At 45.6% G+C, this 27,778-nt stretch overlaps 1 protein-coding gene across 2 annotated transcripts; it reads right to left on the reverse strand.

The window, feature by feature from the left end:
* Positions 1 to 1,076: 1,076 nt before the first annotated feature.
* PANX1 (pannexin 1) lies at positions 1,077 to 27,507 on the reverse strand (the record flags this gene model as incomplete). Of its 2 annotated transcripts, none has more annotated exons than XM_083821032.1 (5): positions 1,077 to 3,746; positions 4,886 to 5,556; positions 6,234 to 6,457; positions 16,913 to 17,052; positions 27,327 to 27,507. In XM_083821032.1, the coding sequence occupies 5 exons, from the start codon at positions 27,505 to 27,507 to the stop codon at positions 3,661 to 3,663; spliced, it is 1,302 nt and encodes a 433-aa protein (XP_083677158.1). In that variant the 3' UTR covers positions 1,077 to 3,660. The 2 variants fall into 2 exon arrangements, with proteins under 2 accessions (XP_083677158.1, XP_083677159.1); XM_083821033.1 differs by lacking the exon at positions 27,327 to 27,507 and adding an exon at positions 17,600 to 18,422.
* Between the last annotated feature and the right edge of the window lie 271 nt (positions 27,508 to 27,778).

Raw genomic sequence — 27,778 nt, forward strand, 5'->3', positions numbered from 1 at the left:
CAGAGCAGACTGTGGTGGTGGTGGGGTTAAAGCCCTCTTTACCACCTCAGTCTTCAGAAAACCACTCACGACCTGCTTGATTTCTATCTTCATGGTCACACAGCACAGCCAGGACATCCTTTGCTCACAAGCTCATTAAATCATGCTCTAGGTCTGGACCTGAATTTGGTATCAAAACTTTACTAAAACCAGTCCTACGGAAAAATCACCCACCACTCGGTGAAACAACACACGGACCTAAAACCCACCCTTCGTTCTGGAAGTGACTGGTAGCATCCAGAGGAGGAAAGGTTGTGGGGCACAGCTTCTTTTAGAGGCACACCATCTGCTACTAGAATAAGCATTTTTACTCTTTCCCTGTGCAATGCATCTTATTTTACAAGTTTTAAAACTCACCAGGTAGCTAAGAGCTATTGAGTGGTGTTATAAGGCAAGAGCATGCAGAGGAGCTAGTTGCTACTCTCCCACATTTGGAAAAATATTAATATCAAAGTGATGGAGAGGAGAAGGCTCAAAGGATGGCACAAAGCAAACCTGAATCTCAACACTGCCACTTTACTTACTTTAAAAAGTAAGTATTTAAAAAAAGGCAGATGGATATAATTGTTTGTAGAAAGTGTGTAGTGATAATCAGGCTAAAGATGGACCCTTTCCTTATTTCTTAAATTGGAATTTAGCTCACCTTTCTGAAAGGGCAAAATAAGGCAGGAGCAGTTCTACTACAATAAAAGTAGAACTGAGCCGGGCAGTTGCTGTAATACATCTTAAAACAGCAAGATACAGCTGAAGAGCTCAAATGTGCTGAGACTGTGGCCGTATTTTTGACAGTAAATTGCTAGATGGGCTATCTTTCATGTGTTGATGTTTTCTCAACAGTTTTTGAAGGTTAAATAAATTTTGAACCAGAACTGTCAGAGCAAGATGAATTAATTATGAGAACAAATAATAAATGAACACAATTTTAACCACTGTGTAAAGAGTTCGCCCAGGTTTTAACATCAGGCTGCATTTCCTGCACTGAGGTTTTTCAGATGTCAACACGTGGCTGTTCCTGGAACCCCCAGTCACTTACACTGTTGTAGTTCAGAAGTTAGTTTTATTTAAATAACCAAGAATTGATACATGCTTTATTGAACACTTTAGAAGACATCAAAAGACTCACCGCAGCAAGTCATATTTTTAAATACAAAAAGGGAATTAGTAAAAGGTAAGGTTCAGATCCAACACGAAACATGAACATATTACTTGAAGGAGCTTCGAGTTTTAAAGACTACAAACTCATTATTTACATCAAACAGTTCTAACACACCCACATCACAAAATCTTAGTATTGCACTACAGCTCCTTGTTGAAAACACGCACAGCACGTGAAGACAACCAAACAAGTTTCACCGAACAACAGCCCGGGAGTGTTTGCACTGGAATCAGCAGAGGGTGGCCAACAGCTCACGGCCATGCCACCCAAGGGAAGGGGCTTGGCTTAGTCTTTCAGGAGTATTTGCACACTTGTCTCTGTGAAACACAAAGGTTTATCAAGAGTTCAGTCACATCAGGGAGCTTTAGGGAAGCTGCTCCCATGAGACAGTCCTTAAGAGTAAGAATTACGTGGCTGGATCTGGTTGTGCAAATCCATGTCAGATTACATGTCCATGTAATCCATGTACCATACCAAACCAGAGTAGTGCATCTGCTTTACCTACAGATAAAGGGCACCAGCACAGCTGAGAGATCTAGAAAAGGTCAGAGTGGCTATAGGTGTGTGGGAGAAGTATGCAGTACAACACAGCAGCTCAGACCAACATAAACCCTGCTGCTCACTGGTAATGCAATAGACAGGATCACAGCCATGCTACTGCCCGATGTGAAGAGTTAGCATAATCCTATGGCATTAAGACTTTCTTTTAAGTAAGGCTTGTCTTAGCTGAAAATCATACAATAACCTAAGTGTTCTTGTAAAAGCAGCACAACGTGTATCATGGCAGCACTTAGGGATCCACTTGTCTAACAGCAGCAGCCCAATTGAAGTAGGTGCATTATCTCTTTGAAATCTGCCGCAGCACATAACCAGCTCAGTGCAAAGGCTGTAACGCCAACTACTTCTTTTTCCCCCCATTCTCAGCAGCACAGAGGACACTAACAGGCAGGAACAAGCCAGCAGATGACACAGATGAACTGGAAAACAGAAGGCTCGCCTAGCTAAAACAGAGGTACCACTTAGTCTACAAAGATAACCTGGAAGAGGTGACAGACGAGACATTTCAGTTACAGTATCACAGACAACACAGAAAAGCAAGGGAGCATATAACATTTATGGAAGATACACACTGCCACTGTGGCAATTAAACTCCCACCCACCTAACCTGGTATCTAAAATTCAGGACAGAGGTCACTTTAATGTTAACAGAAGGTAGAGGTTCTGGATAGGATGGGACAAATGCTACATTCCCCAAACCATACAATAACAAAGTGGGACAATTTTCTACTTTACAAACATTCCCCTTCCTATGTCTGTCCCAACCGACTTCAGCATCATATCTTCAATTGAAATTCAGTCGCATGGTGTGTGGGGAGAACATTTCTTTATATCCATGTCCATGTCACGTTGGCTACTGGGTGCTTAGCTGTGCTGAGGCACTCGGATGCTACACTAGCACAAATAAGACAGTCCTCTCAAGCTGGTTTCAGAAAACAGCATGACTAATATTGCATCTGATGCTACGAACACAATGAAACACATTCCAAACGTACAAACATAAAAAAGAACTTCTAAAGACAATTACAAAAATGGAACCAATTTCTTTGATCTTCAGTCCAAACTCCAAGAAGGATACATTAGTCACTAAGACCAAAACAACTGCCAAATAGAAATTAGCCTAACATTTAGCTTACATATCATTTTGTATAAAAAATGTTGACATTTTTATTTTATGAATACTTAGAAAAATCAAAATCCCTAAAATCTACTGTACCCCCTTATAATAATACTGTTTGTAGTTTCTTTTTCCATCAGTGCCAAGAGAATAATCCCACACTTCACTCTTCAGATGACTCATCGAGACATCTTGGGCTGAACAGAGAAACCCCTATTCTTCCTTTGAAGACACAGCCACTATCAGTGCCCAGCCACACCTGGTACACGGATTAGCCAGACTCAGAAAAACAAACAAACCACACACACAAAAAAAACCAACAATCTTTCATAGGACAGAAAGCCCCCCAAATGCCTCACTTTCACCCCAGAACCATGATGACTGTGCCCAGTAGAGCAACATGTCAGAATGTAATGTGTCCAACCCTTTTTGATATTTATGGGAGTATATTTCCCACCCCTGTACATAAAAGTGCTCTTTCCTGATGCCAGCTTCACCAGCATTCAATGCATTTCACTTGTTACTCATAACAGCGTTTCTTTTGTTCTTGTTGTTTTCTTTTTTTTTTGTTTTTTTTTTTTTTTTAAATAATGAAAGTCTACAGCATGTTTTTTCAGGTATGTGACTGATGCCTGTTGTTCAACAAATAGGCTGTAAACCAGTTTGTCCTCTGAGGAGTTGCCAGGCTCCCTGGACAGTTGCACTCGAAGAGCAGCACCTTGTGTTCAGCAAAGGCGGAGGAGAAGCCCTCTTGCAGCACAAAACTCCTGCCTGCTGTGGCTGGAAGGCATCAGCATGAGGAATCAATAAGTCTTTGGCGAAGTTTTTTATCTTCTCTCGGGCTCATGTGACCACTTGCTTCATGGTCTGTCAAAACTAAGCAGAAAGTAAACTTTTAAAAGTGAAAAGCCATCAAGCCATCAGCTTCTCTCTGTAACACATTTTAACAGAGATTCAAGCATGAGTTCGTTCTGCTCTAAAGACAAGCGAGCCCAAAACCTTTGAAGTGTTTTTGTGAAATGAAAATAGTCTCAGAAGTTCTGCTTTCACGTAAAAAATGAGTCAGATTCTCCATTAGCTTTTTAAGCTTGTTGAGCAGACAACTCCACCTAGGGCTCCTAATCCTCCTAGCAGAACTGACCCACCTGTATTTTCAAAAAGGACACAGTTAAAAGGAAGACTATTGTCTGTCAGGAGTACTCCAAACTGCTCTTCTAGAGCTGGCTGCCAGAAGTGTCTCTTCTACAGTATAAAATCATTCTCAGTGTTTGTTCTTACTTCCCCTGCTTTATAAATTCACTTCTCCTCCAAGCCTCAGCCTACCAGAAGTGCTTGACCAAAGCACAGTAGTAGTTACCTTCTGAATGATGATGCTTCTTTTTTTCTATTAAGCACGGGACATGGTTAATTGAAGAGGAAGATTTCACGTCTTCCTGCTCTTTAACTTGCCCTTGGCATTGGTGTTCACCTACTAAGGTCAGCTACTAAATGTTTTACAGCATCTCCACTTCTACAAGTGAGGGACTTTGTGAAGTCCATCTGGGACTATTCAGAGAACGGGTACACTAATCCAGATCCTGACTCAGACCATTTTGGCGAAAATCACTTTGCAGACTATCTTCCTTTCTCTCTGCTTAAGAAGGAACGAGAGCACATTCACTGGCCCCAGTTCCACTTCCCCTTTTTCATCATTTTCTGTTCCTCCACCAGCAGCATTTCTGAATATCAGACTTATTTTTATGTTAATCTAAGCTTTTGCTATCCCAAGTGCATCACGCAGGCATGTAAATAAAATTACAGCAGTTATATTGCAGACAACATAGCAAGGTCTAAGCAGGTCAATTTCTTTGTAGAATACATTAAAACATTTTTGGTAGGAATACACACCCAGATGCAACCTGATTAATTATTACTTTTTAAATTATTAATGGATTCCTTATACCATCAGATTTGGATATGGGTTTTTTTGTTTTGTTTTTCTTGTTCTTTTTTGAAGAAAGTGCAGGCCGCCTTACCTTGTAGCTCTGTTGCATCTTTTTCCAGCTCTTCTACAGGTATTTCTTCAGGCTTCTCTGGCACAGCTGTCCCTGGCTTCCCATCTACAGTATCTGTCTTAATTGTACCAAGGTTTATCAAAAGTTGCATGACATCAAACTTCTCAGAAACTGCAATGTTCTCTAGCACTTTGAGGCATTTATACGATTTAAGTTCACTCACATTTTCCTCAAGAAAGAGGAGGTAAAGGCTTAAGTCATCTAAACACTTTGACTTCAGTTTCAGAACATCAAAAGTTGGCAGGATTTCATACACTTTGAGAATGCCTGAATTCCACCGGAAGGGAACAAACATTGCGTACACCACCAGTGGCATCACCAGAAGATAGACTATCAGGTTAATATAGCTGAGTACCTTGAAGACACCAACAGCAATAAGCTTGCACTGAACCACTTCTGGAACAGTTGTGTCGTTCTTTAAGATCCCTGTTTTGATGGTGCAGAGGAACTCATCGCTCAAAGAGGAGAGGCTAATGTAGTAGCCCAGATAGAGGCACGCAAGGAAAATAATTACTAGAGTGAGTAAACGGCAGAAAATGTATTTGATTATTAAGCATTTGGAATTCTTCTTTGTCCTCAGGTACTGCTCCACAATTGGGTATTTAAAGTGGCTTTCAGAAATTTCCCACAAACTGGAAGAGAGAGAAAAAAAATCACAGATCAGATGCTACCATCTTAAATTTCAGGTAAGCCTAATACTCTAAAACAGACACAAGACTGGGTTCTCTCTTACTGGGGTAAATCAACAGTAGTTCTATTATACTTAACAGGAAAAAAAAGCTTTTTTGCCTTTGTTGTTTGGTTGTTGCTCTTTTTTTTCGGGGGTGGGGCGGTAGGTTTGATGTTGATGGTGGTTTTTTTGTTTGTGGGTGTTTTTTTTTGTTTGTTTGTTTTTTGTTTTAACCAGAAGCTCTGCAGACCCAGACTTAAAAGGGCAGGAGAAGACAAGTAACAGGCTCTGCCTCACAGTGTGTGAGCAACTGCCAAGAACACTGAGAAGTGAGGATTGTAGCCCCTCTTGTTTTCTTACGCTCAGTGGGTAAACTAATTAACAAGTACAGCAACCAAAGAAACCAGGACGCCTCAGGTAATTAGTAACCTGAAGAGCTAATCAAACATGTTCCTTCACAAAAGAAACCTGTGAGTTCCAGCTCCAAGTGCCCACAGTAATGATTTCTGATGTCTTTAAAAAAAAAATTAAAAATGTGTGAGGTCACCATTCAAACCTTTGTTATAAATTTATTTGTTAATTCACATCAGTTCAGAGCTTAAGGAAAAGAGCAAAGAAAGCCAAGCCCCAGTATCTTACCTCTGTGTCAAGTTTTCATTAGCAGTTGGAATTAAGTCAGTGGGGTCTCTGGCGTCCCCGCTACGGACACTGTTAGCAGCTTTGATTGCCCTGTTATAGGCTTTGTCAAGTTCTTCCATAATAAATTTCAGGTCTGAAGAAAGGTGAGGTGCTGCAGTGAAGCGCCAGAACAAACATGGTAGATACAGCAGGATAGCAACTAGCAGAAGGATGTATGGGAAGAACTGAAGGAAGAAAAAGTTCACGTTAGGCTCCACTCATATATAAAATAAGTCAGTCTGCCACCACCTTTTCCTATAAGCCTATTAAATTCCCCATAACTTTATGTAAATGCTTTTACTAAAACATATTTTTGCAGTTATTGCTTTTACTAAAACATATTTTTGCAGTTATCAGGGACATGCAGGGAAGCCAAATCTCTTTTCAGACAGCTCAAATAACCTCGCTACTGCTTAAAGCTTTGAAAAAAAAACACACCAAAAACCAACAAACTGAATTAAGTTACCACAGTCCTGATTACATTTTCACTGAGTATTGAGAACTGCACTGCCTGAAATGATTCTGAGGCATTAATCTAGGGAACCACAAATAGCAAAACCAACCAAAGAAGCTATCAGAGAGGCTGCTTGGAAGAAGAGGGCAGTGTCACGTAACTCACCCTCCTAGATGTCTCACCGCTGCTCATAGCAAGTAAAATGCTCCAAACACTAATGGAAATCTCTCCTGTTGCCCATTAGTAACCAGGAGGTTAATGAATAGACTTTTTATAGTGCTGTATCTGCCCACAAGCAACGATGGCTGTTCAGAGTGCATGGCATATAGACTGTAAAGGATATAATTATGGTCTGTGACTTTTAAGTTATTTGGGGTAAACAAATTTGAATCAGATTTAAGTTATCTTAAATGTTATTGCTGCACACGTGCACATTCATTGAAAAAGCTAATGGAGAATTTTAGAAGAAACCTGGGTTGAGATCATTAATCACCAAGTGGGACAGCTCCACTTACATCAGTGGGTTTGCAGATACTTAACAGGATGAGAACCTGGACCTAATATTATCTTGTGTTTGCAGGAGAGATTAAAGTTTTGTATGCACAAAATAAATAATCTGATGTTACTGAGCACATTATCCAGAAAAGCTGCTTCTAATATTCACCATTAAAATCCTATGTAATTATTAATACTAGGAATGTATATGATGTATTAGCACCCAAATAAAAACTAACTTCTTAAAGAAACTGCATTCAGCAACTGGAGACTGTAATATGAACTGGCTTTCAGGATATGCATGTTCTCTGCACAGCAGTCACATTGGAAATTGGTGACACACAGTAAGACAAAGCAATGAAAAGCATTAAATAACCACAGAAAATAGAGAATGCTGCATTTAAAAGCTAGGTTTCCATTGCGACCCTTAACAATTCATAATTTAACTCCTTCTGCTCAGTAGCAACGTACTTGACCCTTGGCCAAAATTGCTACTTCAGTCTCTAGGTAAGTCCTCAAGAAAGAAAGCTTAAAAAAAGGTTCACGTTTACTCTGAAAGAGAATGGGATAATAATGGGCTAACCCTGTACCAGGCTTGTTTCAAGAACCTAGTTGAGTTAACGAAGCAGAGCTGACTGTAATTATACCGTACATCCCACTAGAGGTAGCTCTTCTTCACCAGCAAGGAACAAATGCCAAGCCCATGCTGCTGCATTCTGGCTGTGGTCTGTCCCTGGTCCACTGCAGGGGACTGATCTCCCAGGCCTGACGGATCTAGAGGGGTTCCTTCTGATCACCTGGCACCGCTGGGGACCGGTAATTTACCCAGTACCCCCCCCCGGTCCATACTATCATCTTCTGCACCACTAAACCACGCTCACGGAAAGAGTTATCTATAGTCACCATCAGGAATTTCCTCCCTCCAGAGCCCCTACCTGCGCCAGCAGCCAGAACAGCCCTGATGGTGGGTGCTGCTAATTTTTTGGAGCTACTAAATGATTTTGAGCAAACTGAGCAAGCTCATTCTCTTGAAGTCATGTCCTTAGTGGCAGCTCTCAGCTCTACTTGTTGCACCCTTGACGTGAGCCTTCCCCCACCTACACCAGCCGGTCGAAACTGCACAGAGCTCTGCCCTCTCTGCCTTCTCTTTTCCCTCTTTCTACATAGCAAACAACTTCAGATCATCTACTTTTCTCCAGGTCTATCATTTACAATTCAGGTGTAGTACTCTGATACTTCCAATGTGTCCAACTCAAAACCAACAGCTCAAGAACCTGCCCTTACTCATCACTGTGGACACTGCCATCAGGTCTCTCAGGTCAAAGTCCCAATGCCTGAGGATGCCCATACTTTTAGGGTCTCGTAGCCAGGTTCTTTAAATCCTCAGAAATCTGTATTGTCTAGAAATAACCTCCCCTGTCTATGAACCCACTTAAACTTATGTACACTCCTCAGCCCCGACTGCTGCAAAACCTCTTCCATAGGCCTCGACAATTGTCAGCTTGTAGAAGATTGCAAAGACCATTTGACTTCACTCACCTCTCTGTCATACACCTCTTAACACCCTTCTGCTGGTGCCAGGCAGGGAAAGAAACAGCACACCTAATTTAGTAAGGGGCCACCAATGCATCTTACATCAGTTTATACTATTTGGCTTCACCATTCATTCACTTGAAATCTTGCAGGTGTCAGAGGACTTATGAATTCTCTTTCTGATCCCCAGAACTGGAAAAAAACCATGAGCAGTATCTGATTACCCCTTCAGATCTCTTCACCCAGAGGCCTACAAGAGGCACGGCAAGAGGCAAGATGGTTGATACGCTGAAGTCACAGCCCAAAAGCTCCATTGTCCCAGTCCCCGTGTCTTCCTTCGTATCTAGAAAGAGACTCTGGTGGCAGGTTCTGCACTTGTGTGGCAGTGGCATCAGCCCTGCTGCTCTGCCCCAGACCTCCACCAGTCCCATCCATCACCCCTACCTTGCTCCAGCCTTCTTCCCCTGCACCTCCTCCTCTCCCTGACTCCTTTACCACTGCCTCTTCACCCAGAAACATCAGACTATTGGGGCAAAGGCATGTTTGCCATGAACTTCCCCTCATGAGGTTCTTATAACCCCCCCAAAGCTGCAGCTTATGGAAGCATGAGAAGACACTATGCAGCTCTTCTCTGAATGGTCTCAAAGCCAGAGCAGCAGCACAACCATTATTAGTCCAGCTCTTTTGATTCGGAAACAAAGCCTGTGTTTGTCAGCCCTTCCACAGCACTTGATGCTAGACTCCATCCTTCTCAAAATCTGTCTTTTTTAAAAAAGAAATGACGTGTGTTCTATTTGTTAACAGCAGGCTTAGATAACCAGCCAATTGTTCTGAATCATTAAAATTTTGGGTCCTGAACTAGCAGGCAGAAGTGAAAATGCAAAGTCATCTGGCATGAGTCCTAGGTTTTAGAACAACAGACTTGAATTATCCAGCTCATCTGACCACATTTTACAGTCATGCACAAAGACTTCTCATTTTACAAAATGGATTCTGTGGCACTCGCACATGGATAAGCATGTGCAATATGCTTCTCGTTTTTTCATGTTTTACGTAGTTACTTCTAAGGCACTGAATGCAAAAGGAGGAACTCTCCAGTCTTGGAGAGTCTGTAGTATTTAGATGAAACGGGAAGTATCACTCACCTCAAGAGCTATACAATCAAATATATGCCAGGGAAAGTTACTGCCCTAAAAGTAGAACTCAGTTTTTCCTTTGCTATCTATCAAGTTCCTTTCCAATGGCAAGTTCACAATGTTTGGTTTAAGGCAGCATATGACATTGCATAACTGAAGACAGGTCCTCTAAAAGCAGATTAGAATAGATAAAATACCCTGTGGTACAAGATGCTCTTTTCTGAACTTCATCAGTGAGACTGCATTAAGGGCTGTAACACCACACTTCCACCTGGATGCCCTGAACTTTCATTTCCACCCAGCTGCAAGGAGAAAATAAAAGGACAGGCAAATGCCCAACAAGTTTGGCACTCAAATCCTCCTGAAAGCCAAGTGCACCCCATATGTGAGCAGGGTGTACAGGAGTGTTAGGATGTAGGCCCATCTCAGCTGAGCACGTGGTTTTCAGTCTTGTGTTGTGCACTCATAAAAGCAGCCATGAAGGTTATCTTTAAAGCAAATTATCTATACACATCAAAATGCTTACATTTCATAGATATGTGCTGTTTTCTTATATCACTGACCATAAATAGGTAGAGCAGTTTTAAATCAGTACTATCTACTATGAATGGAAAGGAAAAACAACCCTTGTGCATGGAGTAGAAACTCTAGAAATCTCCTGCTTAACCCACTGAACTCTCTTGAAGCCATGACCATTTATTCAAGTGCCTGCATTGACTCCTCTCATGAAAATTATCTGCACAAACTGAAAGCCTATTTTCCAAAACAACTGTCTTACTAGGATTTGTTAACAAATGTGTTCAGATAAATATTCAGAATGACACGGACCATCCTCACTACATTTCGGTCCCCAATGCACACGCATAGCCTACAGTGATAAATGAACATATGGTGTTAACCTTACAAATATTAAAATGAATTCCAAATATTCTCATGGCGTGATTTTTATCACCTTTTATTGGAAGGCCAGGGAAATAAGCTGCCAAATTTATGCCTCCACAAAAAGGTATCCATCTGAATCACTGGAGGCTAACACACAGCAACATGCTACTGGTCACACTAAATAGCAGTGATTAGCCAAGTGCAGTATAGATAAACTGCCGGGGGCTGTGGGGAGAGCCTGACATCTAATACACACAATCATAGCTATTTACAGGAGAGAAAACAGAATCATCCCCAAGCTGCAAAGAAGCTGGAAAGCAGGAGATCCCAGGCTGTCTCTTGCCCTAAAAAGCATCCTTCTGAGTTTCTAGAGGTTGACCTGCCTTCTTGAAGACATCAGTTTCAGTCACTTTAAATTAATTATTTAGAAATCAGCTAGTTCTGCAATCAAAATATATGTATGGCTGAAGAAGTGTTTGAGTAATCTATTTGCACATGCAGAGAAGACACTTCTACCAAGGAATTGTCTTTTAAAGATACATTAGCACCACACTCTCCTGAAAACGAAGGAAAATCAGATTAAAACCTGAAATAGTCTATTATATAACATCCCTAGCTTCAACTCCACTAAGATCCAGTAAACACACAAAATAAGTTGAAAGGGCTTTTTAGTAACTATTTCATATGCTCAAATATGGTTTTGTCATTAAAAGAAAATATAGCTGTTAATGGTGGAGCGGCCCAGAAAGTATTCAATAGGACCTGACCTACAGAAAGCCTGCTGAGATCTGGGTAAAGACAGCTGGCAGAAGGCAAGGACCACTTTAGTGACATTAAGAAAACAACTGCTTTCTAATTTCACTGCATCTTCAGTCTTTATTTATTCTTTATCTATTTATTCACTATTAAAATGACTGCAAATATTCAGATTTCTACCATACTTAATAGTGGTAAAACACTACATTTAAATACAATAATGTACAGCTGTTAAACTGCACTGGTGTAGAGCACAGTCTTGAGAAAATTCATTGGCATACAGTAATACTAAAAGAAGCACTGAAGTGTTTTTACTGACTTGGGATCAGAATAGTTCTCATGAAATAATAAAATCATGATGAGGTGCCAGCTTCTTCAGTTCCTAATTCCTCTGTGCCAACAGGCAGAGCCAAAGCAAAGGAACATGCCCCAAACTGGCTGGCGGCAACAAACATTTCCAGAAGAAATATTATTAAGCTCCCTCCGAACAATCCTGTTCCTTTTTGAGTCAATGGGAGATGTTTCACTGGCTTTCAGGGCAGAACAAGAGCTGTAAATGAGTCATAATTCTAAAGGTTGCCACGTGGTTGAGAGGTTATCCTACCTCAGATCTGAAAGTGAATCTCAAACCCTGACTGCACTTTTTTTTATCCCTCCTGTTACCTGCTTTCTGCTATGATACAGATTAAGAACTGTACTTTTCCAGCTTCAATTAGTAAGACTAATGTGACTAAACTAGTGATAATACCACACACTCAAAGAATGGTTTAGAAATACATCTGCATTCAGGTTTTCTTGCACTGGCAGCCTTTAATCCCTCTGGGTGGGGCTTTATAGGTGAAAGATGAGGAGTCCTCGGCTGATTGAGAAGCTGCATAAACACTGAGTAACGAGAACCTGGTAACAACTGTGATTATAATCATACCCACAACAGACTGAAAAACACTCCTCTTTTTTTTGTGTGTGTGTGTGTGTATCTGCAGACAATAACTCAGAAAGCAATCTACAGGTCCACAGTAAATCTCAGTTTCATTACAAAAAGTTCTTCTGAAAAAGATAAGTTTCAGTTCACACATACAATGACTTCAGACACTTTTTTTGTACAAAAGGCCTTAAGATTTTTTGGACAAAATTTTGGACAAAATGCCTCCCACAGCACTCACCCTGCCCTTTTGCAGAGGTCTGAGCGAGATGACTGATTTTTCCCTCCTGTGCCATATGTGAAGTCCTCTCCTTTCTGCCCTCAGTCATGCACGCAGCAGCATGCAGATGAACCGTTTACCTTCATTTCACACTGGTACCAATCCCTTTTTTCTGAAGAACCTACTCTCTTTACCTCAGCTTTACTAACTTCCATCTTCCTCCTTGATTCTCTCTGATTAACAGCAGACTAGAAATAGAGCAATTCAAAAAAAACCTTACAAGATCATAAGCAACTACATCCCAGCAATCTAGGTTTAGGGGCTAGGGAGAGGTCATCACTCAATGTCCAACTGTCCCCCAGCTTGCTTGGTTGCCATCATGTCTGGTGGCTATCAAGAGCCAGTTAGATGATGTTCACTGTTCTCCTGTGTGTGTTTCTGTAAATTTCTCTGGGCACTCTGGATTAAAAAGGCTTCACAGTACAGTCTTCTCCTCCACTAGATCAGCTACTCACTATGGCCAAAAGCTTATTTCCATTGCAGCTCAAAATCAAGCTCAGTTTTTTCAGAATAGGCCATCAGGTGGAGCGCTCATCTTCAAAGACAAGAAACAAACTATCTGCAAAGAAGGAGCACATACATGGCTCCTCCATCAGTCTCTCTACCACTCATCTTTAGAAACCAGTATCTCTGTTCTGATATTTAGATAGATACAGAAAATCTCTTTGGGGAGTTAAGCCGGAAGGGAAAACCCTTGAAGAAAGTAGAGACAACAGAAGAGCAAAGCCTGACCAAGGTCAGTTCCACCAATGACAGTGCTGAAGATGAGTCTTGCCAGAGGACTCAAACATAAAGGCATTTTGTCAGCTTTCTTGCTGATGCAGAGGAAAGCTTAGTGTTAAGCTTAGATTACAAGCAGGGCACACCCCACTGTCTCACTTCCACATGTCCATCTGCAGATCAATTGTTTCTTGAGCTGTGCATTTCAGTACACTATCCATTCAGTGCAAAGAGTTATTTCAGATCATTGGAAAGTTCAAAAGTCTTGTTCTTCGAGGAGCAGCAGGGTCCAGGGAGGTAGTGGGCACCCTGTAGGGATGTGCAAACCAGCAGGCAGCCCAGAGAGCCCAGAGAGCTGCAGCCCATTGCTCCTCTCCACTCCAAAACAAGCTTTCCAACCAATAAATTCAAGCCCTGGGAGAGATCTCCTGGGGCAGAACTGGCACCAAGTAAACATGCCTGAGCTTTGGGGATTGCCCAAAATGGAAACATGCATTTACTGATTGAAAAAAAAAATCCCAGAGCAAATATTTCTCCAAAATAGAAGGGAAATGGGAAGGTTTCAGTTTTTCTACAATACAACCTGCTTTGGATAATCCTTCAGTGCAGCCAGACACCTAGAACAAAAGCAGGGCAAGTTGCTGCAAGTTGGCTTCTTCGCCAATAGACAAAAAGCACCATGGCCCTACTTCCATCCTATACCACCAAACCCTTGACAGCACTTCTGACTGAGCACAGAGAGCATGCCATAACAAAATCCATTCACTTCAATCAGGAACTGGGGCCTACAACCTCAAGCCTCCAAAACCATAATATAACACCTCCTCAAGTATCTCTTATGGAGTCTTCCAGCAAGCCAAAAGAGCAAGATGCTAAATGAGTCAGTATTGAAAAGAACCTGAGGTGCCTTGCAAATAAATGTATTGCTGCTCAGAATGCAGGAAAAAAGCCTCAAGTGTTGTTTTAAGAAAAAATGGGCCATTGATCCCTGCTGTCTCTGCATGAGCATCCCTGCCCTTGCACTGCGGAGTGACGTTGCTCTCCTCCGAGCTCAGGCAGGCTCCCTTTCCTCAGTAACATCACCTTGCTCCCACAAAGGCTCTGCTCTGCACATTTTAAAAACAACTTAGCCAAAATCTATCCAAAATCTGCAGAGCAATGAGCTTTTACCTGCCTTGCAGCACAGGGAGACAGCCAAAGCCCTACGCTCCTGCAGAAGAGACCAGCCCACGCTGTACGCCAACCAGTGGGTGCAGCCGGCTGCTGACCCTGGATTCACCAAAATCGACAGCCAAATGCCTCCAGATGCCACAGCAGGAATCAGAGGGCTGTGTTAATGCCTGAACGCTGCTCCTTGCCCAGAAACTTATTGATGAATGACAAGTGGATGGATATTAACTAATACTGTGTCCTGTGAGGGGAGGCTGAGGAGCCTCAGGGTGCCCTGTCTGAAGAGGAGGCCTCACTGTGCGCTGAGGCTACATGAGGAGGGAAGCTCCTCAGGAACACAAGGGAATGGCACAGATCTGCACCAGAGGAAGGTCAGCCTGGCCATCAGGAAAAACTTCTGTACTGTGAGGATGGTCAGACGCTGGGACAGGCTTCCTAGTGAGGTGGTTGGTACCCTGTGCCCGTCAGTGCTCTAGAGGCATTCTGATAATGACCTCAATAACATGCTTTATCTTTTAGTTAGCCCTGAAGTGGTCAGGCGGTTGGACTAGATGACATTTGTAGGTCCCTTCCACCTGAACTATTCCATTCCATTCCATTCCACTGGCCTCCAAACAGCATGTGCAGCTTCCAGTGCCTGGCTCAGTGGAAGGGCTGGTGGCCAAGCATGGATTTAGGAGGTTAGGACTAGGCACCCTGGCTCAGTTACAACCTCTGACTCAGCTGTTCAGACACACTGCTCGCAGCCAGTCTGCAGGGTTTTGCAAGGAAACATCACATACCATCAAGCCACCGCAGAGGATGGGCCTTGCATCAATTCCTGAGACAGCACTAGTCAGCAAATTAACGTGGGCTGTGTCATAAAAGTATGACACTAAAGCTTATTACCCATGGCTGGCAAACTAAGAGAATTACAGTTGCACTTGCCAGCTATCAGCTGTGTCATAAACTCAATGAATAGAAATCAGGTAACACAAGAACGCATTTCCTCAGCAGGAGGGAGCAACGCATCCAGCTTGCAGGTGGAGGTTCCACCTGCTCAAGCTGACTGCATTGTGAGATGTCCCGGCAGCTTCAGCTGGCCTCTGCTGAAGTGATCTGAAGCACTAATTGAGCCATGATGAGTTCAGGCCAGAAACCAACAACGCTGGCTTTAGTATTCATGAAATGGAAGACCGTTGGGTTAAGGTTATGAGTGGAGCTCACTGGAGGAGGCAGTAGTAAACCCTCACAGTCAGTGATCTGGGTCAGCAAATGAACCAGAGAGCCCTGAATAGTCTGTCCGAGGAAATCCAACCAGCTGATCGGATCATAAAAGCTGAGGTACAGGATATGCCAGCAGAACCCAGAAATACAGGTGCTGCAGGTCCTGGACCTGAGCTCCTTCTAACACCAGGCCCTCCCCTGCTCCCTGTCACCAGTGGGGTTATTTGCTGGAGCACAGAGCTGTAGCTTGGATCTGGGAGCAGCACAGCTTCCAGCAGTGCCGCTCCCGAGGTAATAAAAGGGCAGCACGTAGCAAACCCCCACACCTGCAGAGCTCCAGCAGCATTTCTGACTTCAGCATCAGCACTGCCCAAGCAAGGGAATGAGCTCCAGGCATGGCATTAAGTCAGTCTGTAACTCCTGCCAAAGCTCAGCTAGCCCCTTTGGGCCAGCTCATGTATCTCAGTACTTACTGCACTTTTTAGCCACAAAATAGGCCCTTGCTGTGCCTTCAGTATGATGCTGCTTTACCTGCAGCGAAAGACAACTCAATGGGAACCACCTCAGGAAACTCAGAAGGCAGGGGTTAAATGTATTGGTACCCTTGATGTACTTCATCTCTCCCCAAATCCATATCTGCCCTGAGCCCAAGTATACTTGCCAACTGGCCAAGTATAACACAATAAAAATATGAAATGTTTTTACTATCCTGCTTTCCTAAATTAAGGTTTTGATACAAGCATTAAGTCAGCTGCTGTGTCTTGTGTCCTGGTTTTAAAGTGCCCCGTTAAAGGCATATTGGGACCCAGCTCCAGGGCAACACATCAACATTACTCTTGAATCAGATAAGTGGTGATATTTGTTATTTTAGCACAACAGATCCTTTATTTAAAGCAGATTTATTTAAAAGCAGAAAACGCCTCCTCCAGCACTATCCCCTTTGGAAACAAGGGAAAGAAAACATTCTCTCTAAAAACAGAGTCAAATCAAAGCCAGGGATTATACCAGAGAACAGGAATGAGAAACTTAAGGCAAAGGCAGGCTTCTACGTGGAGCCAATTTTTCCACGAGGAGCCCTGTACGTACTTTATGAAGCCAGAGGGGAATGTTCTCCAGGTTGCTCTGGGATGGCTGCTTTTGCTGCACAGCTGCCCAGCAGTAGGAGTCCACGTAGGCAGCCTGGCGCCAGGAGAAGGAGCTGGGCGCGAAGCAGCTTATCTGGGCACCTGGAAAACAAAGCAGAAGTGATCACGCACTTGGGAGATTAAAAAAAGAAAAGTTTAGAAAGAACAGCTCACACTTGTAATTTTGCTGTATGCCAAGTTACTAAACTAAGTGATGGAAGGAAACACAGCAGCTCTGTGAATCCCTGAATTCCCACAGAACTGCTCCCACAACTCCCTCAAGGACTCTCTGATGTTTCCTAAAGGTTGAGATAGCAATTAGAAGCACCCATCTTTAGGCCTTTCATATTTTTTGGAACCCCCAAGACCTCTCTTCCCTCCACTTGCCTTAGGCTGGCCAAAGGGGAGCCAACAGATGTAAAGTGTGACCAGATAAGGCTGGTTTCCCAAGGAAATAACCACCACGATGTACCACCATGCCACTGTACTTCCCAGTAGCTCAGCCCACAGCTTACAGGTCTATTGAAACAACACCTCAAACACCATTCCCCCAGCCCTGGAGCCCTTGCCATAACACAAGAGTAGGTGCGTCCCAGGCCCCTGGTTCTGCCTCTGAGACCATGAACGCATTTTGAGGGGTTCTGGTTACCCCTATGAAAACAGGGACTCCCTGCTGTAACTCCTGGCAGGACCAAGACCATGACTAGACACACCACAGTCATCTCCAATTACTCCCAGAACTTCTCCAGCTGCTCCAGAGCTTCAGATTGAAGATCTAGGCACTAATTGTCAGCAAGAGCAGCTGTTTAGCCAGCCTCAGCCTTAGGGTCAAATTGTGCTCTAACCAGCTACAGGCACCAGTTAAGTCTTCCTGCAACATATCTCAAGGTGCAAGAGCGGTTACTTGACGTGAAGCATCAGTGGCTCCTTAGATGAGAGCTGGTAAAACAGGCTGAGGGGGTTTGTTTTTCTTTCCGAAGCTTTGACAGAGAAAGCAAAAAGTAGTTTCCAGCCAGCATTCCTAGAAGCTGAAACAGGATAGCTGTTTCACCAACTGATTACATAAAAAGTGGAGGCAGCTCTTCCACGAGCAGCCCTCTTCCAAGAACAGCCTCCAACGCTTCCTCCAACACCATGCAAATGTCAAAAGCGCAAAACGGGGAAATACCACTACCTTCTTCGTTCCTTAACATATTCATCAAAGTCAGTGCTAGAGGGCAATCCTGTGTGTTTGATAGGAATAGGTTTTTGTATAAGATTATGTCATTCGTTGTGTCTTTTTGCTGCTTAGCTTTTAGAGAATAAAACTGCTTTTGTAACAGATGACTGCACTAGCCTTGTAACTTGTACAGCCTTTTTACAATGCAGCGTAGTGAACAAGCATTATAAATAAAAGCTTTGCTTTATGAATCACTGTTACAATTATTTCTGAGGCTGTAGTATCATAATGACATGGTTTGACCTGTCACAAGCCTCCCTTATGGAAAACAAGTTGCTGTTTATCAGACCAGAGCTCACGTGATTTAACAAACTTGGCACGGCACAACCACTTGCACTCTCTCACAGCTTTGGGAGTTTCTGCTTTCCAGAAAATTCCTATTATCCGTGGAAGCTCAAGAAATATCCTGCAGGAAAAAAAAATAAATAAAAGAATGCAATTGGAGTGTCTCTGTTCTCTGCTGCATGGGGATCATTTTTGCTCTGCTCTCCTTCACAAACCTCCTCCTGCTGCTGGCTGTGCCCTGGGTGAAGCAGCAAGCAAGTGGCCCTTTCAAAGGGTGAGCAAAGGATTCAGCAAGAAGCTCTGTCTTATCCGTGTCTGCCTATCTGCAAAAAGAACAACAACGTGTTTGTTCTCGTGAATGGGTGGGAAACCGCTGAAAGTGATGGAGCCTTTAAATCAGTGATGAGCAAGGCAGCCAGCCTCCTTCTCCAGAGAAGTGCAAGCACAGCGTCCCACCAGGACAGCTGCAGCAATCCCAGGGCTGCAGCAGAGCAGCGAGCCTGGCTCCTCAGATCCCCAGCATTTCAGCAGGGACTTTGGAAACCTTTGTAACTTTCAGTCGGGAGCCCAGCAGAGAAGAGACAAACATCAGCAGAGGCTGGGGACTCTCCGGTTATTGCCCTGGTTTTTAATTAACTTACTGCAGTCCTGGCTGTAAATAATTGTTAATATAAATTACAACCTTGTGCTAACCGCAGTATGCCAAGACTTAAACAGAGAGGGAATTTTTGTGCATAATTTCCACCGAATGCAGCTGAAAATGATCACAATTTCCACCTTTTTTTTTTCCTTTCCTTCTCCCCTCCAAAGGAGTAACAGCAATGAATCTACACAATTTGTTTGGACATTCTGGAGGAAGTGAAAATCTGTAGTTTGAACTGGAGGAGAAATTGGGCAAAGGGCTAAATGCCTTTCACCAGAACCACTGTGCACACACACACACTTTATAGAAGGCAAACAGTCCCCGGCTATCAAAGGGACAGCCTCCTGACTTGGTCACACGAGGACACCCCTGCCCCTTTGCTCCCCCAAGTACTAGAAAAGCAGCAACCAAGCCTGTAACACTGACAGGGAGGTGCAAGAAGGATGAGGAATTATACACGGCTGCCTTCATTAAGCAGACGCCACAACACAGTCCTTGGCCAAGTTATCATTACAGAGTTTTTTTAATCATTTCCTGGTACTGATTCAACCCCGGGGAGGGAGTTACGGGGATTTGACTTAGACTTTTGCCAAGAAAGGAGCATTAAAAACAAAAGCGGCTGCCCTAAGGAGAGACCACGCATGAATGCTGCAGAAAATTAAGGCAGTGACAGCAGCAGATGAGCACCTGCGTGTGATAAAACGTCACTTTTGCAGCTAGAGCTGGCGCTGGCAGCAGGAATTGCAGAGGGCAGGCCTGTGTCACCGCCGCCACGGAGCAGCCAGGCGAGCTGCCACCCTGCCCGGCCTTGCCGCGGCTTCACGCCTGGTTTGGCATCAACCCCCAGGTGTCTCCTTCGTGCCTGAGGCAGGAGGAGCCCCATCTCCTGCTGCTGCTTGCTCTGCAGCTCATCTCCAGTGCTGGAAAACCCAGCGTGGGAAAGGCCACAGGCGGAGGCCCTGTCCTGGTGACATCTTTCCGAGCCTTGCCTACGTCCTGCAGGCTTCTTTGGGACTAGTTGGTCATCAGGTGGCTGAGAGAGGATGTCTCCATCCCAGCTGGGATTCCTCAGGGCTCAGCAAGCCCACGCTGGCTCCTTTGGCCCAACTGGAGTTGGAAATATTGCTATTGATGCCAAACGAGCAGGATTTAAGTCAATTCTGCCGCTCCCACCCTGCTGCCCTCGTAGGTGCTTTCCAAAACAGCAGGCTACCTACAAAAAGACACTTCCAGCCTCCCAAGGAAAATCCCAGGTCAGAAGGAGAGTCCCACTTCTGTATGTGACTGCCTCACTGGTGGGCAAAGTGACACCCGCAGAGGGCCAGCACCCCAGGCCGCGCACCCATCCCTCGCCAGGAGGGGATGCCCAGCAAGCAGGACTGGTTCCCTCCCCGGTGGCCCAGCACCTCCCTTCCTACTTTGGCATCTAATTAAGAAACTCAACTAACAGAGAGTGCTTCCAAGAATCAATGTTAATCATAGGCTGAGCCATTTTTCCTAACCCAAGATCAGGTGGTTTGTAGGTAACAGGATTAAACCTTCAGTAAACAATTACTTGCTTTCTACTACACTGCAATCACTGCGAAAAGATTTGCATAGGCTTAGATGGAAACCTGGCTATTAATTACTATACAATGTTGCACTAGGCAAAATGAACCAGCTCTGATATGCAAATATCTGTTTTTATCTTGGAAGAATTAGCTACTTTAGCAGCCACTAAAGAAAACACCACAAACAAGAAAATCAAGCAACATGTACACAACGTACAGAATGCCAGGCACCACCCAACGCACATTCTTTACATTGACATTTAAAAAAAAAATTAATTAGAATTAAAATAAAATGTTCCAATGCGTGCCAAAGAAGAGACTGTACGCGTGGGTGTGCACACATGCATCAGGAGCAGACAGGAAGGAATGGTTTTATTAGGTTTATAGACGCTTCTTATGGACCAAAGTGGCAGGTTGGGTGAAGGAGAGTAATCACCGTGTTTATGAAGGAATTATAGAGAGATACATGGGTGCACAGGAAAAAAAAAAAACTGCTCTGTTCACCAAGGTTTACTCTGACAGCAGAACATAAAGCCCAGGTGATGCAATATTTAAGTAGAGTGGGTCAGAGGAGCCAGCGAGGATCTGTCCCTCTCCTTGGGGCTGCCAGCTATTCCTCAGAGAAGCCTCAAAATCATGCAGTGGGAAAAGAGCAAGGTATTTGTCCGGAATGCCTTCAGAGTGACAGAATTTTCTTTAATCATGGGAAAAAGAACTTGTACATGAAATTCCCACCAGTGAGATATAAAGAAATATAAAAAATGTCCCTTCACCTGAAGAAGGAGCAACATCTCAGAACAGTGGCTAAGGACCTTTGGCTCCCCTGCCCACATTGCTGTTACCCCAAACCTTTGGCAATGCCAGAGGGCTTTTAAAATGCATTCTGGCCCCCAAAGCAGCTTTCTGTCATTTCTGTAGGAAATTAAAAGCTGGCTCTGTAGAATTAAAGCAGAAAAAATTCTCCTCACCAGCAGATGAAGATGTTCACCCAAAGACAATTTAGACTTGATGTTGAAGCAAACGGTGTTAGAGGTTTGCCCCAGCTCTCTGGGCAGGCCTGTCCCTGATGGCTTTATCTTCTCCTTTTCGCTGAAGGCTCTTTACATGGCAAAGAGCAGCACGGCATAAGCTGCCATGGAAAAAACATAATCAGCAAATAGCTGCCACATCCACGGTGACATTAGCGTGTCCTAAAATTTCTCTGCACTGGTGGTTTCCAGTCCCTGGCCCCCAGCCTGCTCCCAAAGAGGTCTTTAAGGGGAGCCAGGGGGCAAAACCAAGAGCAGAGCCTGCAGCAGGGAGCTGAAGGTTGCTCTTCTGGGTCGGCACCACTAACACAAGATGCTTCGGAGTTCACAGTTCGGAGGGGGCTGAGAAGCGCTGCTCTGGGCAGATGCTGGTTGACTCAGTCCCCCCATTACCGCTCCCAGTTTCAGCAACAAAGTGCAAGATGAGCAGAGCTCAGCCTGCTCCGGCAGCACTTGGAAATGCTCTCCAAGCTCCCAGCCAGCAGCTGCCATAGTGACAGTCTTTGGCCTAATTACACCCAACTCTCACGGAAGTCACAAGATAGGATTATTTCCCAAAAGACGTCCCGGCAACTTGTGATCATGAAGGCAGATGCACATCAGCAGCAAGGGTCAGCAAGGGGGTAGCAGCAGAGGCAAGGAGCCTAATCCAAAAGTTAAGATGACTTCTTGCTATATTTGTTATGATTTACTCTCAATTTTTTTTTCATTTTTTTCCCTTCCTATCCATTTGATTCTCACAGCTGTTTGAGAAACACAATTTTTATAGAGATGTGGGCCCAGCAGGAAGCAAGAAGAGGGATGCTGAGCTAATTGCTGCGGATGTGCAACGCTGCCCCAGCAGCACCCACAGAAGCTGCTGAGATGCACCACACAGACTCCCTATTAAGACCATCTATTATATCCCCTCTATTTTCTGCTGTCCGAGGCACCCCAAAGCCTACAGACATCTGGGGGAGATGAGAACTAAAACAATATGGAAAAAAAAAAAAAGAAAAAAAAGAGAAAGAAAAAAAAACCCTCTCCCAGAAATGAAGTGGAATTTCAGCAGGGCAAAGACGGTCTGTCACCAGATGGAAAGCCCCAAATGGTCAGTGGGGAGATTAACCCCATGGCATGCACAGCATAGCACAGGGCTCCTCACCTTCGAGCACCCTCCAGCACAGCAAGGCGGGGACAACCTGAGAGCACCGGGGGGCAGCGAGACTCGTTCAGTGCAGCAAATCTTCATCTTGACAGATCCGTGCTGCTGCTGTGGGTCGGTCTGCGGCCAGGCACTTCCCAACCCAGCAGCCTGCCACAACTGGTAGTGCTTCCCAGACCTTCGCACTGATTATACCTAAGTTTCTTGGGTCTCTTTACTTAGCATGTGATGGTTTCTGGATCCTGGGAAGCTTTCCAAGGGCTTTTGTTAGATCATAGAATAAACACGGATGCTAAAATGAGAGGAGTAAGTCATGCTAGCAATGTATCAGCCACATGCAACCGATGCCCAGACCAAACATACAGCAGGGATACTTGTTGTCCACCCCGAGGCCATCTTCTCCTGCCCTCAGCCATCTCCTTCCGTCCTTGTCTCCCTTCCCTGACAGCAGCTCCTGCGTGGAGCCACAGCTGAACTACACACCCTGCTCGCTGCTGTCACACAGAGGGTTAAATGGGACAGTCCCGCACAATTCCCAATTCCCTTCCTATGGAAAAGGATGTGAGTATTTGACGCTGAGTGGACAGCTCTTACATCTGCTTTTCTTCAGCTGCGACCCACGCCAGCCATCGACATTTTTCCCAGAACGACTTTGGCGGAGAAACAAGCCTCTGCCAAAACTAGCAGCTTGTTTCAATTTCCTCCCTGTCCAACCTGCTTAGGGTTTCACTTGTTGTTCTGGAATATATTCTGGATGTGCTGCCTCCCTCCCTGTGGCTCTTCAAAGCCCTCTGCACCCTGAGACACAGCGACAGTCGCAGTAGGTGTGCTGGCCATGCAAAAGAGGGGTTTGAAGACTTCTCCCTCCCCTTCTCCACCCAACGACCAAGCTGTCCCAGCCGTGAGATGAGGCACCGAAAGACTTCAACCACCCATGTATGGCCAGGGGAGTTTCTGCTTCCACCCTGCAATCCCCTGCTCCCTGCAGAGAGAGGCAAAGTTACACACCGGGATGCAGGATTTCAGCGCCGTGCAGACAAAGACGAGTATTCTGTGACCATAACACGCGGTGCTTCCCTAACAAATATTTGTGTCTTCAGCTAAGTTGTTTACAGTAAGGAAGCAGACCTCAACACCCAGTTTAAAAACTGGAATCTCAACCATGGCTCAGAGCTACTCTTATTAAATGCACAGTCAGAGAAAAATGGCATGGATAAACTTACAGATTCTCTGGCTCATACATTGCTGAGGGTGCCCCCATCTCCCCATCTTTTTTTTTTTTTTTTTTCTAGGGGGATGAGTGATTTATCTGTACTTCTAGGGTTTCTGTTACTGCAGTACCTGCCAACCTGTTGTGTATCTGCCCGAAGAGCTGCCAAATAATCTAAGGAAACAACGTAAGGCAGCAATGTAAGTAATGTAAGCACACATAGCACTGTTCAAATGCTCACAATCCTAGTGCTATTTCCAGGTTCCCCGTATAAAATAGTATCAGACAGACACAGAGATGGCATGTGCAGGATCTCCAGCCTTCTTTGCCGCGTGCTGAGCAGCAAAGCTTTGCAGAGCAGACAGGGCCCAGCTCAGGCACAAGGAAGCAACACCAGAACAGGCTTAAAATCACCACAAACCTGCAGCTGATCAGGGTTGTCTGAAATACAACTAAGAATAAACTCACGTCGGTTCTCTTTCTCCCCGGAAGGATGCCGGCATGCAGACCTGACACCACGTGCCTCCTAACCCCGGGGAGATCCTGCAGGGCTCGCTCCTCCCCGCCTGAGCACCGCGGCTGTGTTTTTCATGCCTCTGGCACAGAAATCCTCCGCGATATGCAATTTGAATCTGTGAATCACTTGTTATCTGAAACTTCTATCAAAACCCAAAGGTACTTGACGGCTTCGGAAGACACCTGTGGCCTTTGTAAATGTCTTAATCACTTTGCACAATCAACAGCAACCACAGGTGGGATGAAAATTGCAGTTACCGGACACTGTGCTGCAATGAGGCACCAGAAGGGAAGAGGAAGTTGACGGCTAGAGCTGCCGTGCTAGTTTAGGTGGGAAGAACACAACTATCCCAACAGAAATAGGATCTGAGCACTCATTTCTGGAAAGTGCGTGCGATTTTTGAACCCAGAGGCAGGGATATTTCCACACAGTGACTCACATGCTCCTTTCACAACCACTTCTGATTTTGGGTCGCTCTTCCTGACACCTAAAACGCACCCTACCATTTTCGCTGGGTTTAGCAGCCCTGAGCTTTTTCAAAGCACGGTTATTTCAGGAAGTGTTTGAGACAAACACCTGCTCTCCATTTCATCACAGGCTGAACAGCAGTGCTCACAGAAGACCCAAGACCCTCTGCATCCTTCAAAAATCCTCAATGGGAACATCTCAGTGAACTGCAGCCTGCCTGCTACGCTGTAAGCACTGTGCAGGCCACAGGCACTAGCTGTCTAGGGGCAGCACGGCTGCCGTACTATCACTTTCTGTATGGAAACCACGTGGCGGAGCTTCAGTGACACCGGAGGCCTGCCACCACACAATTGATCTATTTCTTCTTCAAACAGAAGAGCTGGGTTTTAAACCACAGGTTTTCTTCTGACTGGTTCTCAAGATTACAAGGGAAAAAAAAGCACGTGGCATATCCCTGGCATGCAGGATGGAGTGTGCATTTTATTCTTGCTCTGTGAATCTGCTGTAGTTGCAGATTCAATCTGAATCATTTTAATAATGAAAGGTGTTATATACCAAAAGCACTGGGGAGCAAATGTTTGGTTAGTGAACAGGAGAATGTCACTCATTCGAAAGAAAGGAAAGCTTTACCAAACTCTGCAACTCAACCATCACATGCTGGGGCTTTACTTAAAAAAGGAAAATGAAAGAAATTACTTCTACAGGGCTCATTAGAGAGACCTTGATACGTAGCCACCGTTTCAGACTGAGATGAATCCAGAGCTTTTAGAGAGGAAGCAGAAGGAAGAACTGCCAGGTCCACATCCGAGCTAGTTTGTGCACCTGCACAGCCCCCTAATACAACAGCCCTCTTTTTCATTCTTTCATGATGAAAAAAAAAACAACAAACAAAAACACAGCTTTTTGAGATCTAAAACTACAAGGAGATTAGATTACAGAAATACGTCTGATACTTCTGTATCCTTTCAGTCTCTGATTGACCAGAGCATCCATGGGACATGGATCTGGTCTTGGCAATCCCAGCCTGGTTGTCCTCAACTCTTCTGCTTGGTTATTGCAGGTCGCAGGGTTCTGGGTCAAAACCACATCTACTGAAACAGGAGTGCAATTAGATGTGGACACAATGGCCTGGGGCATCTTATCTGGTAATCCCTCTGATGTCTGATTAACGCTATTCATGATGTTTTTCCCCAGATTCACCACTAACTCACAACCCCATGCCAGCTTCCAGTCTCTTGTCACTGCCTTTACTCAGAGCTATACACCATGTATCTTGGGTGTACCGTGCTGAACACCGACAGGCAGCTGCACGCAGTAAATCCAGGTATTCCTGAAAGCGTGGAAGAGGTGCGTTCACCTCTGTCTCTAAATGGACAGCGCTGCTTATTCACCTTTGAAATCTTCTTTCACAGAGTGCCATTTAAATGATGAGGAATTGTTATGCGCAGCGGGTTTTATAAGCAGGCACCCAAGTTACAAACCTTCGTCATTTGGGCTTGGAAATCTCCTCGGTCATTTCTGAGACTGGGGAAAGGGCTGGCTATCAGGCTGCAGCGCAAGCCCTTGGGGATGGGGAGGTGCAAAATCCTGGAGAAATTCGGCCCTTCTCACCAACAGCACAGCTTCATCCACCGACCCACGACAGGAGCAGGACCGGGGCAGTTGCAGAAGCGCAGCAGAGCGGGGGGAAGCTCACAGCACACCCCACCACTGCGCACCCCAATTTTTCCAGGGTTCAAACCCAAGCGGTGGGTTTTCAGTCCTGCCAAGCGGCCTGAGGGGCCTGATCCCTGCCTCCTCTCCCTGCCAGGTGCCGGGCAGGCAGCGAGGTCTCCTTCCAAGCCCGGGGCACGGCAGCGCAGCACATGGGCTGCCTTCGAGGCCCAGCTCAGGCGGTCTCCCCTGCCCACGGCTGAGCAGCACCCCGAAACAAAGCGGGCAGCGGGGACCACCTGAATTCACCCCCACGGGATGAAGGTGCCAGGGGTCTGGCTCGGGGGGCCGGGGCGCTCCCAGGGAGGAGGAGGAGGGCAGAGGAAGGCCAGCCTGATGCTTGCTCCATGGCGGCGCTCCCAGGGATGCTTCTCTCCCCTTCCTCACCCCCAACACTGCCCAAACCCTCCTTCTGCCCCAAGCCCCGAGTGGAAACCCCCCGGGGGGCGGCAGCTGAACCCCGCAAAGCGCTGCCCCCCCCAAGCCCCCCTTTTCAACCCTTCCCTGCCCAGCCCCAGCCCCGCCCCGCCGAAGCCTTTGTCTGCCGGGGCAGGGGGATGGGGGGGGGGGGGGGGGTTTGGGGGGGAGAGGCCGGTTACCGATGGAGATCTCCTGGGCGAAGGCGAGGGAGATGAGGAGCAGCGGCAGCCCCACGGCGATGCAGGTGACGATCTTGTCCAGCGCCAGCTCCAGCCGCAGCCCCTTGTAGCGCGTCTCGGGCGGCTCCTTCAGCAAGAAGTCCGAGAAGACGTACTCGGTGGCGATGTGCGCGATGGCCATGGTGGGCACGGCTCGGCTCGGCTCGGCACGGCGCGGTTTTGCACGGCACGGTTTTGCACGGCTCGGCTCCGCCCGGCCCGGCCCGGCTCGGCTCGGCTCCGCCCGGCTCGGCTCGGCAGCGCCCCCGCAGCCCGGCTCGGCACGGCACGGCTCGGCTCGGCTCGGCACGGCTCGGCACGGCTCGGCTCGGCACGGCTCGGCACGGCTCGGCACGGCTCGGCACGACACCGCCCCCGCCGGGCCGCTGGATGCTCCGGGCCGAGCCGTGCCG

The sequence above is a fragment of the Anser anser genome (assembly GCF_964211835.1).
Source record: "Anser anser genome assembly, chromosome: 1".
Taxonomy (NCBI): Eukaryota; Metazoa; Chordata; class Aves; order Anseriformes; family Anatidae; genus Anser; species Anser anser.